This window comes from Pteropus medius, unplaced genomic scaffold, assembly GCF_902729225.1.
Source record: "Pteropus medius unplaced genomic scaffold, Ma_sr-lr_union100, whole genome shotgun sequence".
Lineage (NCBI taxonomy): Eukaryota > Metazoa > Chordata > Mammalia > Chiroptera > Pteropodidae > Pteropus > Pteropus medius.
The window spans coordinates 1,273,971-1,290,133 of record NW_024354886.1 but is presented as its reverse complement, the minus strand read 5'-3'; the positions used below and the strand labels follow the sequence as shown (position 1 = coordinate 1,290,133).

Below are 16,163 nucleotides of genomic sequence, written 5' to 3'. Positions count from 1 at the left end.
GGCATCCTGTTCAGGAGGGAAGGCAGAGGTAGTTGCTACTGTGAGGGGTCTGCCTGCCCCTCAGTATTGTGGAAGCAGCAGTGGCCAGTCTCTTGGCCCTGTGTTTGCAAACTCCACATGTACTTCTTTGTTTCTGCCAGGAGGTTCCCCGGTGACTCATGTGTGTCCAGACACCTCATCCTGGCTAGTGGTCTGATGGTATCAGCCTCGTAGCCTCCTGGGGCAAGGATCAGTTCTGCATCACTGCTTGCTCAGCCTAGCCTGCTTGGCCAGCCCCGAGCCCCGAGAGGCATCAGTTGAGACACTGCCTATCACATAGCCATTGGCTTGCCTTGATCTCGGGCTTGCTGTGGGATGCCGGCAGCTGAAATATAGACCATGCTTCCTCTGGGTTGATACACACTCCTCTGGTACTTACACACTCACACATTTCATCCTGGGGGATCCGCCCTGCTCATATCTCTATTTTGCAGAGGAGAAAATTGATGCAAATAGATTTTAAGTGATTTGCCCAGGGTCACAGAGATGGTGAACAAGGCAGGGAGCTTCAAACACACCCTTAACGACCACACTATACTGCTCTGAGGGGCTCCTTTTCTTCCTCTTTAAGACCTTGGTGGCCTGGCCAAGGTCGTGTGAGTGAATGAATAACTTGGTTCCTGGCCCACACACTGAGGGACAGCTTTCTCAGGTTGTCCCTATCATGTCATAATGACTCCTACTTCCTCTCCCTCTTGTCTGTGAGAGAAAGACCTCACTGCCCATTTTATTCTATGATTTCTGTCCAGAGGTCTGATTCTCTGTTCTTGTGCCTTTCCCAGATCCAGATCTCTCCAGGTGGCTCCCAAGATGGCTTCTTACCATCTCTCCACCACTCCACAACCCCTCACTATTTATCCACCCCTTCCCACTTTGTACTTCAGAGTGAGCGATTCTTCTCACTGTGGAGCCAACATCTGCGGAAACTGGCCAATCAGAAGCCTTCCTCTTCTCCCCGCCCCCAGCACCACAGGTTGGTTCCCTCTGGGGCAGGCATTCTGAGCATAAGTAGGGGTGTGCATGGAGTGAAGGGCTGAATGGGAGAGAGAGGGACTCTGATTAGAGATGTCAGGCATGAGGAGAAAGGAGTTCAAAGTGAGTTGGGACCACAGAGGCCAACCCAGCATTCTGACCTCTCTTTGTCTCCCAGTTTTGAATTGATAGGTCTTTCTGGAGTGTGTTAAGTGCAAAAGATGCCACTTCCAGACATTCAACAATCTCTTCCCCACCTCCATTTTCCTTTGCGCAGCCTGTGGGCCTTAGGAAGTGGGCATGGGCATTGTTTAGTCGCTGGTTTTTGCTCCAGAATCTGGCCTTGGCTCCACTTAAGCCCAGGCCAGATGGCGTAAGCTGGATGGTGTAACAGCTTTTCCTTCTTCCTTTGTTCCTTACTCAGTTCCACCAGTTCCAGGGAAGGGCCATAGGAACCCCCTGGGTCCCTGAGACACTACTTACAGAATGGTAGAGGGAAGCAGACCACTGAGGCCAAGAACTCAGCTGCCCTCAGGTGCTGGCTGGTACTGCCAGGGGCTCCTTGCTGGACTTGGGGACCTGGGTGTGGTAGGGACCACACCATTATATGCTGACTTAGTAGCAACCCTGAGTGAGAGACAGAAATGTTCAACGTGAGATGCTCTGCAAACAGAAGTGACTTCTACAAACCCTACCTGGCTTTGCAAATTGTGGTTGGAGCCTTCAAACGCAATGGGGCAGGATGAGGCAAAAGGAGCCCACTGTCCTGCCCTTGCCTTTTCTGTGGTGTGAATGAGCAATAGATCAAGGATTCAGCAGCCAGTTGGGACCAGCCACCTGCTGGCTATAATAGCACCAAGAGTTCTCAGCAAATCTTTAGTGGGTTTACCTGGAGGGTCTCTGGAGGTGTAGGGGGCCTGAACTCCAGCTCTTAATCCATTCCCTCCAGCAGTCCTGGGCACACTCACCTGGGGAGGGAGTAGTTTCTCTGTGTATGCCCCAGTCCAGATGCTGCCTTTGTCTCTGGGTATACATGTGTCAGTTAGAATCAGTTTTGGTTGTGAGTGGCAGAAAAACACAAATAATAGTGTTTAAAATAAGATTGACATTTATTTCTCTCTCACATAAATGAAGTCTGGTGTTATTCAGTCCATGTTTATTATGATGGTTCTGTAACCATCAGGAACCCAGGCTCTTTCTACCTTATTGTGTCACCAGTCTCAAACATGGCCTTTCCTCATGTCTGCCAGAGCTCCAGTCACCACATCAGTATTGCAGCCAACTAAAAGAAAGAATTGAGAAGAGGACCACATACTGCCCTCCAACCCCCTGCACTGAAATTCATATCCATGTCACATAAGATACTTTTTACGTATCCTATTGGGCAGATTTTAATCATATAGCTGTACCTAGCTTCAAGAGAAGACAAAAAAAAAAAAATGTAGTCTTTAGTCTTGGTGGTCACATGCCAAGCTTAAAATAGGGGCCTTTCTACTGAGGAAAAAGATGGAACAAATACTGGAGCATAGCTAGCTGTCCTTTCCACAGCATGAGACCTGAGTAGCGGGTACCAGATGCTGCATGATTCCCATACACCCCTCCAGACAGCAGCCCGGCTGTGGGGAGTGGGGCTCTGCCTCTTCATTTCGGCCTTGCCTGCAGCTTCGAAGCTTGAGGTCCCTCTTGGAGCTGTGATGGTAGCAGAAATACGATCTCCCTGGGGTCTCCATCAAGGAGAGGATCAGTTTGATGATCAAGGCCAGCCACGCCATCCCAAAGAGAATCCACAAGGACACTGTGTTCTTGTACCACAGTGGGTACCTCCGGGAGGGATCCATTCCTGGAGGGGAGGCAAGGTCAGAGGATGGAGGCCTGGGAAAGTCAGGACCATGTTCCCAGAACAGAAACGGATACACATATATATAATGGAGATATATATATGTATATCTACATATATATATATACATATATATATGTATATATCTACATATATATATATACATATATGTATGTAGAATATGGCATACATATATATATATATATATGTAGAATATGGCAAGTCCAAACTGGTCTGAGATTGCTGGCCTTGTGGTCACTTCTGTAAGATTCTGGGAAGTCTCCCTGGGTTGGCACCTTGGGTTTGGAAAATAAATTTCCTCTTTGTCCAAGGCGTTCTGTTTGTGCTCTATTCCAGTAGTTCTCAAAGTAGGGTGCTGGGACCAGCAGCATCAGCACCACCTGAGAGTTCGTTAGAAAATACGAATGATTGAGCCCCGCTCCAAACCGACTGAATCAGAAACTCTGGTGGTGGGACCAGCAATCTCTTTTCACAAGCCTTCCAAGAGATTCTGATGCCTGATCTGTTGTTTGCATGTCTCCGTGTTGCTTTCTCATATCTGAAGGGAGGCAACTTGCCTTAGTTCTTACTAGCCGTATGACCTTCATTTGTCTGACTATCCCTCACCTGTGAAATGAGGAGAATAATTTATCCCCCTTGGCTTTTAGGATGAAGTCCTAAATTCCTATCTCAAGGTACCTATTTAATTCTTCAGCCTCGATTTACACACCTTTCCCCTTTAAGCGTTATGCTCCAGTCACTCCGATATTTTGCCCATTTCTCCATCGACCACCTTTCTTGCTCCGGGGCCTTTGCACTTGCTGTCCTCATGGATCAAAATGTTCTTCATTTCCAGTTCCTCTTGGCCTGGTTAACTTCCCCTCATCCTTCAGATCTCAGCTCAGATGTCATTCCTCAATGACTAGACTAAGCCACTCTGTTACACTCTCTCATCGTCCATGTGCTTTTGTTGGGTGAGTTACTTTTTATCTCTGGGTCTCAATGTCCTCATCTATAAAATGGAGGCAATGAGGGTTACCACCTTCTAGGACTGTTGTGACTGTCATGCAGGTTCATGCATCAGAAGTGCTCAGAATGGTGGCTGGCACACAGAGTGGTGCATTGGTCAACTGTTGTTGGGTGATTGTTTCACTCACCAGCGGATTCCCACACCGGTGTCCCCAACACAGTCAGGACTGGATAAGAAATGGCTGAGGAAAGGGGTGAATGGGGGTGTCTATGAGGCTTAGATAAGTCATTTCAAGGGCTTGCTCCATAATTTAGTTCTTTCCTGTTTCCTGTCTGCTTCCCTCATCAGGCTGGGATCATTCAAAGGTCGAAGATCTGTCCTATTTCCTCGACATCCTTTTCTGTCTTAGCCGTCTGTACGTCCCCTCTGTCCACCTCCCCATTCTGTTCTACTGGCCCTGAGACAACCTCTCCTGTCCTCCCATACTTAGGTCCCTTGCTTGGGCCCCAGCTCAGGGAGGAGCCCGCAGCCCAAGACCCGACCTTGACTGGCAGGAGCCAGGATTAGATTAGGCTGATTGGGTTACTGGGCCACCATTCCGCTGGCGGTCCCAAATGAAATCAGCAGTGAGCTGGCTCTTTGCCCCTGCCACCCGCCAGCTCAGCTTGCTCCTGGCAACGGAGGGGAGGTGTTCCTTTCCCCATTTATTTCATTTTTTTTAGTCAAAATCATAAGTGGCAGGAGACCTAGCAGCTGGCAAGGCGCTTAACTGAGTCACAAATGTAATTGCAGGAGTTATGGGGCCAGGGAGGAGCAGGGGGCTGGGCTCTGGGGACTGTTCCTGTACTGCTTTTGGGCAAAGAGGAACAGTTGGCTGTGAAGACAAAGTCCCTTGTGGCTGCATATGTGTGAATACATAGTGACAATGGATGTGACAATGCCGGATGTCAGCATTCCCATCCATGAAAGAGATTTGACCTTGTTCCTGGAGGACAAGGAAGGCTGAGAAACGTGGGAAAAAGGGAAGAGTAGTGTTTGTCCCCTCTCATCTGTGGAAGATTCTGGAATGCACACATATGAAAAGCCCTGACTTGGGAGTCTAAACTAGACCTTCCCTAAGCTTGCCTGTTTTATGGGCTTAATCACCTTCTTTCGTTCACCTTATAGATGAGGCAGTCGGGGATTTCAGTGTGGTGACTTGCCACAAGGCATTGACATGGCTACAGATGGAACCAGAGTGAGTAGCAAATCTCTGGAGATGTTGTCAAGGGGGCAGCTCTGCCCGCAGCACCTTAGTGGAAGTGGTCTGCCTGGGTAGCTCCTCTGGGCTTTAAAGGGCCCTTGTGGGGTTGAACTAGGCCTCCTGAGTCAGGGTGTTTGGTGGAAAGGGGTTCTGGGAGGCCTGTGCCCTATACTCCAGACTCCCCTGTCCGGCTGTTTTCCATGGGGTGGCTCACAGGGTAGCGGAGACCCTGATCAGCCCTCCTTCCTCTATAGACATGGCCGTGCGGATGTCACTACCCCTCCCTTGATGGTGGAGAAGGCCTTTACCCCCATTTCCAGGGTGCGCTTGTCTAGAGAGGGCTGCCCCTTCATCCCTCTGCCCTGCCTCAGTGGACTGTGGGGCCTCAGAACATCCTCAGAGAGATTCCCCTCAACCCCTTATAGGCTGTCCCTGTTGTCTCCTCCCACCAGGACCAAACTTTGGGAGCCTTGGTGATCTGTGGAAACCAAGAAACTGTAGTTGGGGGTCCTGTTCCCGCTTCTTTTTCCTCTTCTTGCACTGGGCTCCCTCAGAGAACCAGGCCTTCTGGGCTTCTAGGTTTAGGACTATCACTGAGGCCGAACCCTGAGCTTCATCTTCTGAACTTCATCTTCTGAGCCCTGGTTGGGAGAGGCTGCTGCAGGACCTGTCAGAGCACACGCCCTGCGTATAGGCTGTTACTGCCGGCTGGACAGAAGAGTATTTCCGGGTGGCCCAAGTGCAGCATGGGAGGAAGAGGGCTCAGAGTGCAGAGGGAGGTGGGTCCCCGACACACAGAGGGCCTCTGCAGTCCTAGTCATGGCTTTTGTACTCCATCCTGACTATGGGAAAAACTGAAGGTTTTTAGAGGAGCTGGGCAGGTGACATGATAGTACTTATCATTTTTAGAGGTCATAAGAGCCAAGGGGAGACAAAGATAGAGAGACTGCACAAATCCATGGGTGCCATCTTCATTGTGCTCTGTGTGAATACAACCCCTTAGGGCTATGCAGAGCTATGCCTGCCCAACCAGCCATATACAACTGCCTTGCCTGGACTAGGGAAGTTGCAGCTGGAACAGAGCGGAGAGGACAGATCTGAGAATCATTCTCTGAGCTGTGAGCGGGCAGATATGGACCTTGGAGCTGCAGGACTCAGCTCTCCTCAGACACATTTCTCTACCTTCAGGGTAGAAGAAGTGGTAGCAAAGCCCACTTGGAAGAAACCTTCCTGCGAATTTCCTTCCAGAGAGATGGCCTCCAGGATGGAAGATATCAGGAAGGGGCAGTACGAGGCGCCTGACACAGTTCTTCCCAGAGAAGGAGAAGTTCAGAGAAGGAGACATTGCACACAGGCAAAAAGACAGTGAGGAGGTCTTTGCCTTCACTTAGCCCAGGCACCTCATTCAACAGACAGGAGCACTGAGGCCCCGAGAGGGGGTGTGAGGTGGTCTAGAAAGAGTATGTGTTTTTGAATCAAACTCATCAGATCAGAATCGATATCTCACTAGCTGTGCAATCTCAGGCAAATGGCTTGGCATCTATGCACTTCAGCTTCTTCTTTAGTAAAATGGGGTGACACTCATTGCTCTAGGTTGCCTGATGAGCTAGATGCTTATTAATCTCATTTCAATATTCCAGGCTGGATTTTGTCTCCAAAGGAGTGCAGAAGGGCAGGGCTTCCCTCCAACTTAGAGCCACGGATCTGAGTGGGTGCACCGAGCCCCATGAGCCCAGGTGTGGTGGTGGCCAGTGCTCATATAGTGAACCTTCAGGTGTGAGAGCGGAAGGGCATGTTGAGGCTGAGCTGGGGGGTCCAGCCACCCCTCAGGCCCCACAGAATGTCCTCCACTGCCACCTGCTGGGCATTTGCCTCAGCTTTATTATGCAAGGCTTCTAGGGCCCTTGGCTTGCCTAGGTCGGGTGGTGACCACTGATTAAATCCCATCTTGGGCCCTCTAGGCCACACAATCCATTCTTGCTGGCACTGAGATTGGCTGCCAATTGTTTTCCAGTGGGGATGGGGGAGGCTGGGGTTACCTGCGTCTCTGGACTCTCCAGCCTGACCCTAGTGGGCCCTAATCCCGGGGCATTGGGAAGCTTGGCATTTCATGGGGTAGGGTCAAGTGGGCAGGAGAGACCTTGGGACAAGGACAGACTGGGAAAGGGGCTCCCCTTATCTGATGAGCTCTAAGAATGATAGTTGAACCTGTGGATGTGTGAGGCTTTCCCAGCGCCCCAGGAGTGAGATTTCCAGCCCAAAGCACTAGTTCAAACTCCAGTTGTCAATTTTTGGCTGGGTGACCTTATTAGCCTTGTCACATAACAAAGTCGGGTTGAAACTGCCAAGGACCCTGTCCTCTGTACTTTGGGCCTCCAACCCCCCGAAGGGACTGATATGCAGCAGGTGTCCCGTGGACACAGCTATGGGAGCAGATGAGTGAAGCATCAGGCAGCTGAGTCTCCGACTGCCTATCCCCCTCCCCCACCCCAGCCACTGGGAGCTCTCACCAATCACATAGTCGCCGAAGCCTACGGTGCTGAGGGTGACGAAGGCAAAGTAGAAGCCCTCCGTGTAGTTCCAGCCCTCCATGTGGGAGAAGAGCAGTGGGGGCAGCAGCAGGAAGAGCAGGAGGCCCGAGAGGAGGGCGCTGGAGCTTGCCAGCCAGCGAGCTTTGACTGGGTCCTGTGGGTACGCATGGTGCTCAGCTCCCATGTGGCCCCTGCCCAGTGCAGGGGTTGGGAGCAGGCAGGCTGAGGGTACTGAGCTGCAGGCAGTAAGGAGGGGGCCGCCCTCGGGGCCTCTCCAGGTGCCTCGTGCCCTTCTTGTTGGCCAGGTACCCATGCATCTCCCCCACTGATGCCCTTCATTACTAAAAACTTCCTTTCTGGGCAGTGACCCCCAATCCTACCACATCCCCACCAGTAACCCCAATTCACAGAAGTAGCTGCTGCTCCCACCAGTGACTCCCCCACTCCGGGTCCCCCATTCCCACCACAACTGTCCTTTTTTATTAAACACTCTCACTGAGGGCAGTGACTGCCCTCACCATCACTGGCCCTGATTGCCAGCAGGACTCCTCATTCCACAAAGGACCTACTGTTCCTCCACTCTCGTGGCCCCTCACCTGCCAGGCACCCCCCAGCCTGCGGGTGCAGCTGTGCACACCCTGCTCCATGAGATGCCCCAGGTGGTTGAGCACGAAGAGGTTGAGTGGGATCCCCACCAGAGCAAAGAAGATGCAGAAGAGGCGGGCAGCTATCGTGCGGGGGCTCAGGTTGCCATAGCCTGAGAGAAGACAGGAATGCTTCAGGAGACCTTTCAATCCCTGGGCCTACCATTCCTAACCAATTCTAGATGGGGGGCCCTATATATCCATTCCCTCCTTCCAGATGGGAGTTATGCCCCATATTTTACAGATTGGAAAACCGAAGCTCTAGAAGGGCCAGTAGTGTGAGTGAGCACAAACCCACATAGCGTGAGTCCTGTCTTTTCTCTCTTTACTTCCTCCCTCTCTGAGTGGGCAATAGGATGGGGAACAGGGGCCTGTGAGGCTTCGGAGCCTCCAGTCACTGCACCTCTGGGATCTACTGCACCATTCAAGCTGAGATCTGTCTCCAGGCAGCTCCCAGCCCACAGCTGGGCACCAAATTTGGGCCACCCCTGTCTGATGCAGCATCCCTCTAAAAGACCTTTCCAAGCCTCTGTTCCCTCGTCTGTAAAATGGGGATGTTGATATTCATCTCAAGGTGTGGCGTGGGAATGAAAGGAGGCAAGGAAGATGTGCTGTAGGTGGGAATGTGAGCTCTCAAGTATCTAGTGTACAGCGGGTGCTAAATAAATGTTTGTTGCATGAATGAATGGATGACTGATGGAACTCCACTGAACAAGCTTCTGGTCTGAGGATATCAGAGGCTTCCTCTAGAGCCCCATCCATCTTCTCCTCTTGGCCTTTATAGATTCCTTCTCTAAAGGCAGAAAGTCTCTTCACTGTTGGCATCACGAAGACATAAGCTTCTTGGTAAACCTCTCTGCTTGCCTCCTCACCAACCCCTTCTCCTCCAGCTGTGCTCCCCACCCCCGCCCTCACCCCCCGCCCCCCGAGTCCAAAGACTCACTGTCCCTGGGGGTCTTTTCATTCAGTTCTAACCTGTGGGATGGTAGCACTTAGATTATAGATTTGGGAGGACCCCTGTGAAGGCGTTTGCCTTTCCAAAGCTGACAGGAAATGGATGTTTCTCCTTCCCATTATTCTCCGTTAGTCCTCAGGTCAGCAGAATCAGTAGATATCAGTGAAGCCCTCACCTACCTGCTCCATTTAAGCCACCTCTCACTTTAGCATTTCTCCTACCTGTCACCTCTTTCACTTTCCTAGTCCAGCCCTAGGACACTTTGCTAGGGTCCTCTGTGGTGGGGCTCCCTTGCACCTTCTCTGAAATCAGTCCTCAGTTTCAACCCTCTCAGCTATCTGGTCCTCCTTACTGTTGCCAAACATACCAGCCACACTCTTCCTCAGGGCCTTTGTATGTGCTAGTGGAAGGTTTCCCAGTTACCTGCATGGCTTGCTCCCTTATTCTGTTCATGTCTCTGCTTCAGTGTTATCATATCAGTGAGGCCTTCAATGATCACCCCATCTACAGTGGGCCCCTCATCACTATCAGACTCCCTTACATGGCTTTATTTTTCTCTAAGCACCTCTCATAATCTGAATACTGTCTGTGTATCTGTTAGTTTGTTATGTGTTCTTTCACAGTAGAATGTCAGCCCCCCATGGGCAGGGACTTGCCAGCTTTGCTCACCATTGTATCTTCAGCACCTAGAACTACTGGCCCATACTAGATACTCAGTCTTTTTGTTAAATGAATAGATGGATAGATGAGTGAACAAATGAGCAAGCCAGGGATGGAGTTTATAGATAAAGAATGATTTTGGGGCTTAGACCTGTCCTGTTGGTCGAGAAGTGTTCATGTGCCTGACAGACCCCATTTCATTTTAGGGCTTGGAAAGTACAGCCCTCACAGGGTGCTGGTCCTGAGGTACTGGAAAGAGCAGACAAATTCCACCTCTGCTGATTACTAGCTACGTGACCCTGAGGACGTCATACAACTTCTCTGTGCCCCAGTTTCCTCATCTGTGGGATGAAAATAATAAGTTCTATCCTTGGAGGTAAGACTGTATGGACAAAATGAGCTCTCATACTGCCTGGTACAAGTAGACCATGCATGTAGGCTGGGGCGGGGTCCCCCTCCCTTGGCCCTCTTCCCCCTCAGAGCTGGCTCAGACAGCTTTAGGGCAGAACTGAGTGGTGAGGAAGGAACAGGGAAATAGTCCAGGCTAGGAATCGTACTTCTGGGAATAGACAGTCTGTGAAACTCTGAATTTGGAGGACCAAAGTCATGAGTTGGGGGCAGAGGGTGTAGGAAGTGTGGGGTTCAGAGACTAAAGATCCTCACACATCTGGAAGGCCTGGCCCACAGTGACTATACATCAATATCCCCTCTTGCCCCAAAACTCAATAAACGCTGGTGGAATGGGTATTTTTGGAATTCATTACTGTGTCGGCGTTTGTTGAATACCTGCTGTATGCTTGGCCTTGTACCAGATCCAAGGGTTATAAAGATTGATAAACACTATCCTGGCCAGTCATTCCAGGGCACATGGTCCATGGAGTCTGAGGGGCCTCCCAAGCATGCTTGCCTCAAGGGGAGGACCGTCCAAGCTCCCGTGTAGCTCCGAGACCTGCTTCCAAGAAGTACTGGCTGATTTGAAGCTAGATAGAGAGTCCTTTGGGTGCTCCTGTCTGCTCCATTCTTGGAGAACAGAGGCTGGTTTCTTGGGGAGAGGATCCCGGTTGGCCAAGAGCGGGTGGAGGTATTATAAGCCACCAGTGATGTCAGCCTGCCACCTGGTGGTAAGTCCAGTGTCATGCAGGAACCGGGGCCTGGCGCAGGGCTGGGGGTGGGGCCGCCTGACTTATTTCCTGGATCTCGGAGCTGGAGGGATCTAGGCTGCTTCTCTCCTTCCTCACGCAATAGCCTCTAGGACAAGTTTCACTCTGCTCTCAGGAGGACAGGGTTAGAAAAACTGGAGGGTCCTGTGTGTGAGGAAGGGAGGGGGCTTGGAGAGGATAGTGATGGGGGTAAGGGAGTACTTAAGGGAGCTGAGGAGAGGCCTCTAGGAATGGCCACTTCTCCCCAAAGGCTGAGAACAGGGGGTCGAAAAGTTATTTTTGGATTTCTACTTGTCCCTTCTTTGCCTCCTCTCCCCTCTTCCCCCATCCTTCCCCCCGCGCCCTGGACTCAGTGTTTGGTGAACTTGGCTGAGGAGACCGAGATTGAGACACTTACAGGACTCAGAGCATCTTTACTGCTGCACAGGGGAGATCCTCTGCTTCCTGAGAATTTGTGTGACACAGAAGTTCCCTAGAGCAGTGCTTCTCAAACTCGAGCTTGCACACAAATTCCTAGGGACCTTGGTGAAAGGCAGAAACTGATACAGCAAATCTGCAATGAGCCTGAGATTCTGCTCCCAGGTAGTGCCCACACTGCAGGGATTGACTACCCTTGGAGTCTCGAGGCCCTAGTAATCCCTCCAAAAGGCACTGGTCCCCTGACCCTTAGCAGGAGGCCACCTTCCCCAGCCCTGCCAACTTGGCCTCATCCCGCTCTTACCAATGGTGGTGATGGTGGACACAGAAAAGAAGAAGGAACCCATGAGTTCCCAGCGCTCCATGCTGGTGATGTTGTTGAGGACGATGTTCCCACTTTGGTATGCTTGGATGATGCCCTAGGGGAGAGGCTGCAATGACCATCAGATTCCACTGGGTGACTAGGCTCTTGCACCCAAACCCACATACATGAGAAGGTGCGCGCGCGCGCGCGCGCACACAAATACTCATGGATAATCCTCACAACCACTCTTTGAGTCCAGCTTGTCCTGGGCCAGGAGACTTTTCCGCTTCAACCAGGGGCTCCCCAGGGGCAGGCACCAGGTGGGACAGCTCCCTCCACTTCTCTTTACCCTAGAGCCCAAGTCAGCCCAAGATATCTCACTGGATAGAGGGACACCATTTATTTTCTTCTCTGCTCACTTCCATTCTTGCCACAAGCACTAACCAGGCATGGCATGTGGTGTTTTAGGGGACACGAAGATTAAAGAGACATGACCTTGGTCCTCAGCAAGACCGAGACAGACTTAACTCTAATGTAGTGCCATCGATGCACCTTCAGGCATTAAGGCAGTGAAGCTGCATGATCCTGGGCAAGATATTCAATTTCTCTGTGCCTCAGTTTCCTTATCTGCAAAATGGGAAGACCAATAGCACCTACTTCACAGAGTTGTTGTGAGGGTTAAATGACATCTTAGGTGTGAAGACTTAGAACTTTACCTGGACATGGTAAATGTTATCATGGTTACCTGGACATGGTTGCTGTCATCATTATTGTTATGAATACAATGCTGTAGGAATACAGAGAGGAAAGGTGTTCATTCTGACTGGGAGGGGGCAAAGGCTTTATGGATGGGGTAATGTTTAGTTGGAACTTCCTTGAACTTCCAGATAGGATTGCTCCCAGTGGAAGGACAGTTAGGTAGATGGCAGGCAGTACTGCACCTGTGATCTTGAACAGGGAGGCTGAAAGGTTGTTTGGAGTCAGGCCACGCTTGGCTCTGCCATGTCAGGGATGGAGTGGAAGGCCTCTTTCAAAGCCACTGAGCAAAGGAGAGGCAAGATCGGGTTGTGTGCTCTGCTACAAATGGTAGGGTAGAAGATGTTGGCAGCTAGGAGAGAAAAAAAACTCCTGCAGGAGTGAGTGATGGACAGGGCTTGGCTTGCATGCTGGTACAGGATGGAGACATTCAGAAGCCTATGTGGTGTGGTTAGTGAGGGAAGCATCTAAGACCATTGTGAGCATGTATGGATGTGAGGCCAGGGGCAGAGACTTAGAATAGGTGGAAGAGGAGGGCTGGGAGGAGAAGGGCAGCCTGCTCTTGACCTTGGGGAATTCAAGGGCTGCTAGAAAGTTGCATGTACATGACTACACTCAGCAAGGAGATCTGGGTTGGAGACACCATATCCTTATTTTTGAGGATGAAGCCACAGGGGAGTTGAGTGAGGTGTGAAGGGATTGGAGCAGGAGGGCAAGTGTTCAGAGAGAAAGCCCCGCTGGGACCCTCAGGAAACACCCACACCCACAGATCCACACTGAAGCAGTAGTCATGGTGGTTCATAGACCCAGCAACCTGGCTATGTAGCCATGTATTTGAATTCAATCTCTCTGAGCCTCTGTTTCTTTATCTCTAAAATGGGGATGATAATGCTTCCCCTCCTCCACAAGCCTCGCTGGATCCCCATCTTCTGAGCCGTCTCTGTCCTCAGGGACCTTGATATCCTCCCGGCCACTGCCCCCTTCGGCCCCTCCGTGTCTCTGCGGCTGGGGCGGCGCGCCTAGCCCCTGTGACCAAAAACTCAGAGTAAAGAGGGGTCAGCTAAAGAGCGCCCTTGCGTCCGCCCCTGCTTCTCTCGGACCCGGGGCTGCGCACTTGGAGTGCCCGGACGCTGGCATATGAATCTCTGCCCCTATTTCGCCCACCACCAGGACAAGCGATCCCTGCGCCCCTTTCTCCCCAGACGCTGACAGTCGTGCCCTGGGTCTTGCTCATTCTTAAGCACCGCCCAGTGACCCCTGCCGCCCTCGCTCCCGATTCACATATTTGCACCCAGGGTTCCTTTAAGGAAGGGGTCAGGCGTGCCCTTTCGTCTTTTGCCCGCGGTCTGATCCGGACACAGCGCCGTGACTTCCCAGTTCGACTCCTTCCCTGTCACTACCCAAGCCAGCTAAGCGCTCCCTGCCCCCTGTTCTGACCCGACCGGGTCGCCCCTGGCAGCTCCTGACTCGGGTAAGCGCGCCCCCTGTCGTCCTCATGCCCGAATTCACATGTTTGCCCCACGCAACTCTCGCGCCCCTAAAAGGGCAACTCGTAGAGCCGCGCTGAGCATCTCCGTCGCTGAAACCCTTTCCCTGGCTGTCCAGCCCAACACTCTCGTCCTCCACCCCGCCACGCTCTCCCTCCCATCGTCCCCGCGTCTGTCCCCTGCACCTCTCTATTGGGGATGTGCTCCCGGCATTTCCCTGTCCGGAACCAGCGCCTCCCTACCCCGAAACTCCCCGCCGTGCCCAGGCCGGCCCCGTTCGCCCCTGACCCGGATCAGTGAGTCCAGCGCCGGGCCGTCCAGACACGTGAAGTTTCTCAGCAGCGCCCACTTGTCGCGCTGGAATCTCTCGCTGGAATCCTGTGCCGCGGGGCCCTCCAATACGCAGAACACGCCGGTGCCCAGAGCCAGGTAAGCCAAGTAGGCGAGTAGCAGTAGCACGGTGCCCGGCACCGCGCAGCTCCGAGCTCTGCCCTCCGGCACCGCCTGGGCTCGCGGTCTGCACATAGCGGAACAGGCAGGGAGGCGGGGGCCTGGAGCCACGGACCAGGACTAAGACAGAAAGGAAGGGCTGGGAGCTCAGTTGGTCCCTTCTCTAGCCAACGGCTGCCTGTGCCCAGTTTTCTCAGCAGAGGAAGCTTGCTGGACAGCCGTGCCCCACCCCGCACCGGGATCCAATCCCAGGGACAAAAAGAGGCCCTGAGCCGTGGGCATCTGGCCCCGCCTCAAATGCGTATGGAGTGCTCCCATCTTCCCCCGCCCCAGGCCTAGCTCGGGGAGAAGGGGAGGGCTGCTGGTTGACAGCAGATGCTGAGAAGGAAGAGGCCCAGAGCCCTTAGTGTCCTGTGGCAAACAATGGGAGGGACTCCTGGAGACCACATTCAGGGGAAAAAGAAAGTAGAAAACAAGTTTATTGTCATAGGACCCCGGCCTAAGTTCTTGGACCCTGGGACTATCTCCAAGTACTTGCTGCCTGTCAAGTCTTCCCTGGATCTTTCACACCATCATCCTTTACTTTGTATACCCAAAGAGGAGGACTCCAGATGATCACCACTTGTCCATGATCTTGACCAGTTGGCTTGTCCATTCCCTGCTTCTGAAGAGGCTCCTAACTCCCTCCTTCTACCCAGAATGGAGGAAGGGTACTGAGTAGGTAAGGAGTCCGTGGGGGTCCTCAGCTTCTCAGGCCTCCTTCCACATCAGGAAGTCCTGAAATGTAACCTATGTCTCCTGCTACTGAAGACCCTCGCCACCTAGAGCCCCCTCTGCTTCACAGCCTTGCCTTAGTCCTGTCCAGAGGTCCCCGGCCATGTATGGGCCTGCCTTGCTGCTCGGGTGCTGGGAGAGGTAAGGGCCAAGAAGCTGGGCCTTGGGATGGACTGGCTTAAATATTTCCTTGCCTTCTGACCCGAGATGTCAGAATGTGTTAGGAGAAAGGCCAGAGCAGCAGAGCTTGTTCCCAAGGGAGGCCAGGCCTCCATGGAGCTCATTTTCCTGGAAGTCTCCTGGGATCTGCTGGCTCTCCATTTTCCCAAGGAAACATGTGTTTGGAAAGGCTCTTAAGATAGGAGCCCAGAGCGCATGATGGGGTCAAGGGGAACTCTGGGTGGGGTCAGGGGAGGCCATGCCCAGGAAGGTAGATGGGATACCCACGATCTCCTAAGCCTTCCTCACGGACAACTCTAGACCTCTAGGCAGGGGCAACTGGCAGGCTTTGAGAGGCAGCTTACCCGCCCCTCAGTGTAGCTTCCTGAGGGCAGGTATTCCGTTTGCACTAAGATGCTCCAAAGTCTCTGTCCCTCTCCTTGACCCTCCTTGTCAGCCATGGGACTCTTATCATACCCTGGTCTGCTCTCGTCACAGCGTTTTGGGCACCAGGTTGGGGCCTTTCTACTTGGCTAGATGCACATGGAAGGCAGGAACTTTCCTTGTTGTAGTCCCAGAGCCTGGCATAGTGTCTGACACATAGCGGGGGCCAGACCATTGCACATTGTGCACGTGTCCAGTGAGGCAAAAGTAAAGTCACTCTTTGTTTGGCTGTCATATATGAGGTTTCCTGGGAGAGGGGTTGTAGGGAGGGCAATGGGATTCGGTCACAGTGATCCATGTCTGGTTACTTTTGTTGGGGAAAAGGGTAGGGGCTCTGGGACAACGGTGCACATCTCACTCC

General features: G+C 52.4%; 1 protein-coding gene across 1 annotated transcript; it reads right to left on the bottom strand.

The window, feature by feature from the left end:
• Positions 1-2,083: 2,083 nt before the first annotated feature.
• On the bottom strand, positions 2,084-14,831 carry KCNK17 (potassium two pore domain channel subfamily K member 17). The gene is made up of 5 exons (XM_039856337.1): positions 14,264-14,831; positions 11,733-11,847; positions 8,189-8,349; positions 7,572-7,746; positions 2,084-2,851 (listed from the first exon to the last, which is right to left on the bottom strand). The coding sequence occupies exons 1-5, from the start codon at positions 14,498-14,500 to the stop codon at positions 2,541-2,543; spliced, it is 999 nt and encodes a 332-aa protein (XP_039712271.1). The 5' UTR covers positions 14,501-14,831; the 3' UTR covers positions 2,084-2,540.
• Positions 14,832-16,163: the final 1,332 nt, after the last annotated feature.

Bases quoted from the DNA above. Each gene is read 5' to 3' on its own strand.
- KCNK17 (XM_039856337.1), bottom strand. From the start codon at position 14,500: ATGTGCAGACCGCGAGCCCAGGCGGTGCCGGAGGGCAGAGCTCGGAGC. The intron at 11,848-14,263 runs GTCAGGGGCGAA...CCTCTCCCCTAG, and splicing joins CGCTGGACTCACTGATCCGG to GGCATCATCCAAGCATACCA. The intron at 8,350-11,732 runs GTAAGAGCGGGA...GTCTTCTCTCAG, and splicing joins GTCCACCATCACCACCATTG to GCTATGGCAACCTGAGCCCC.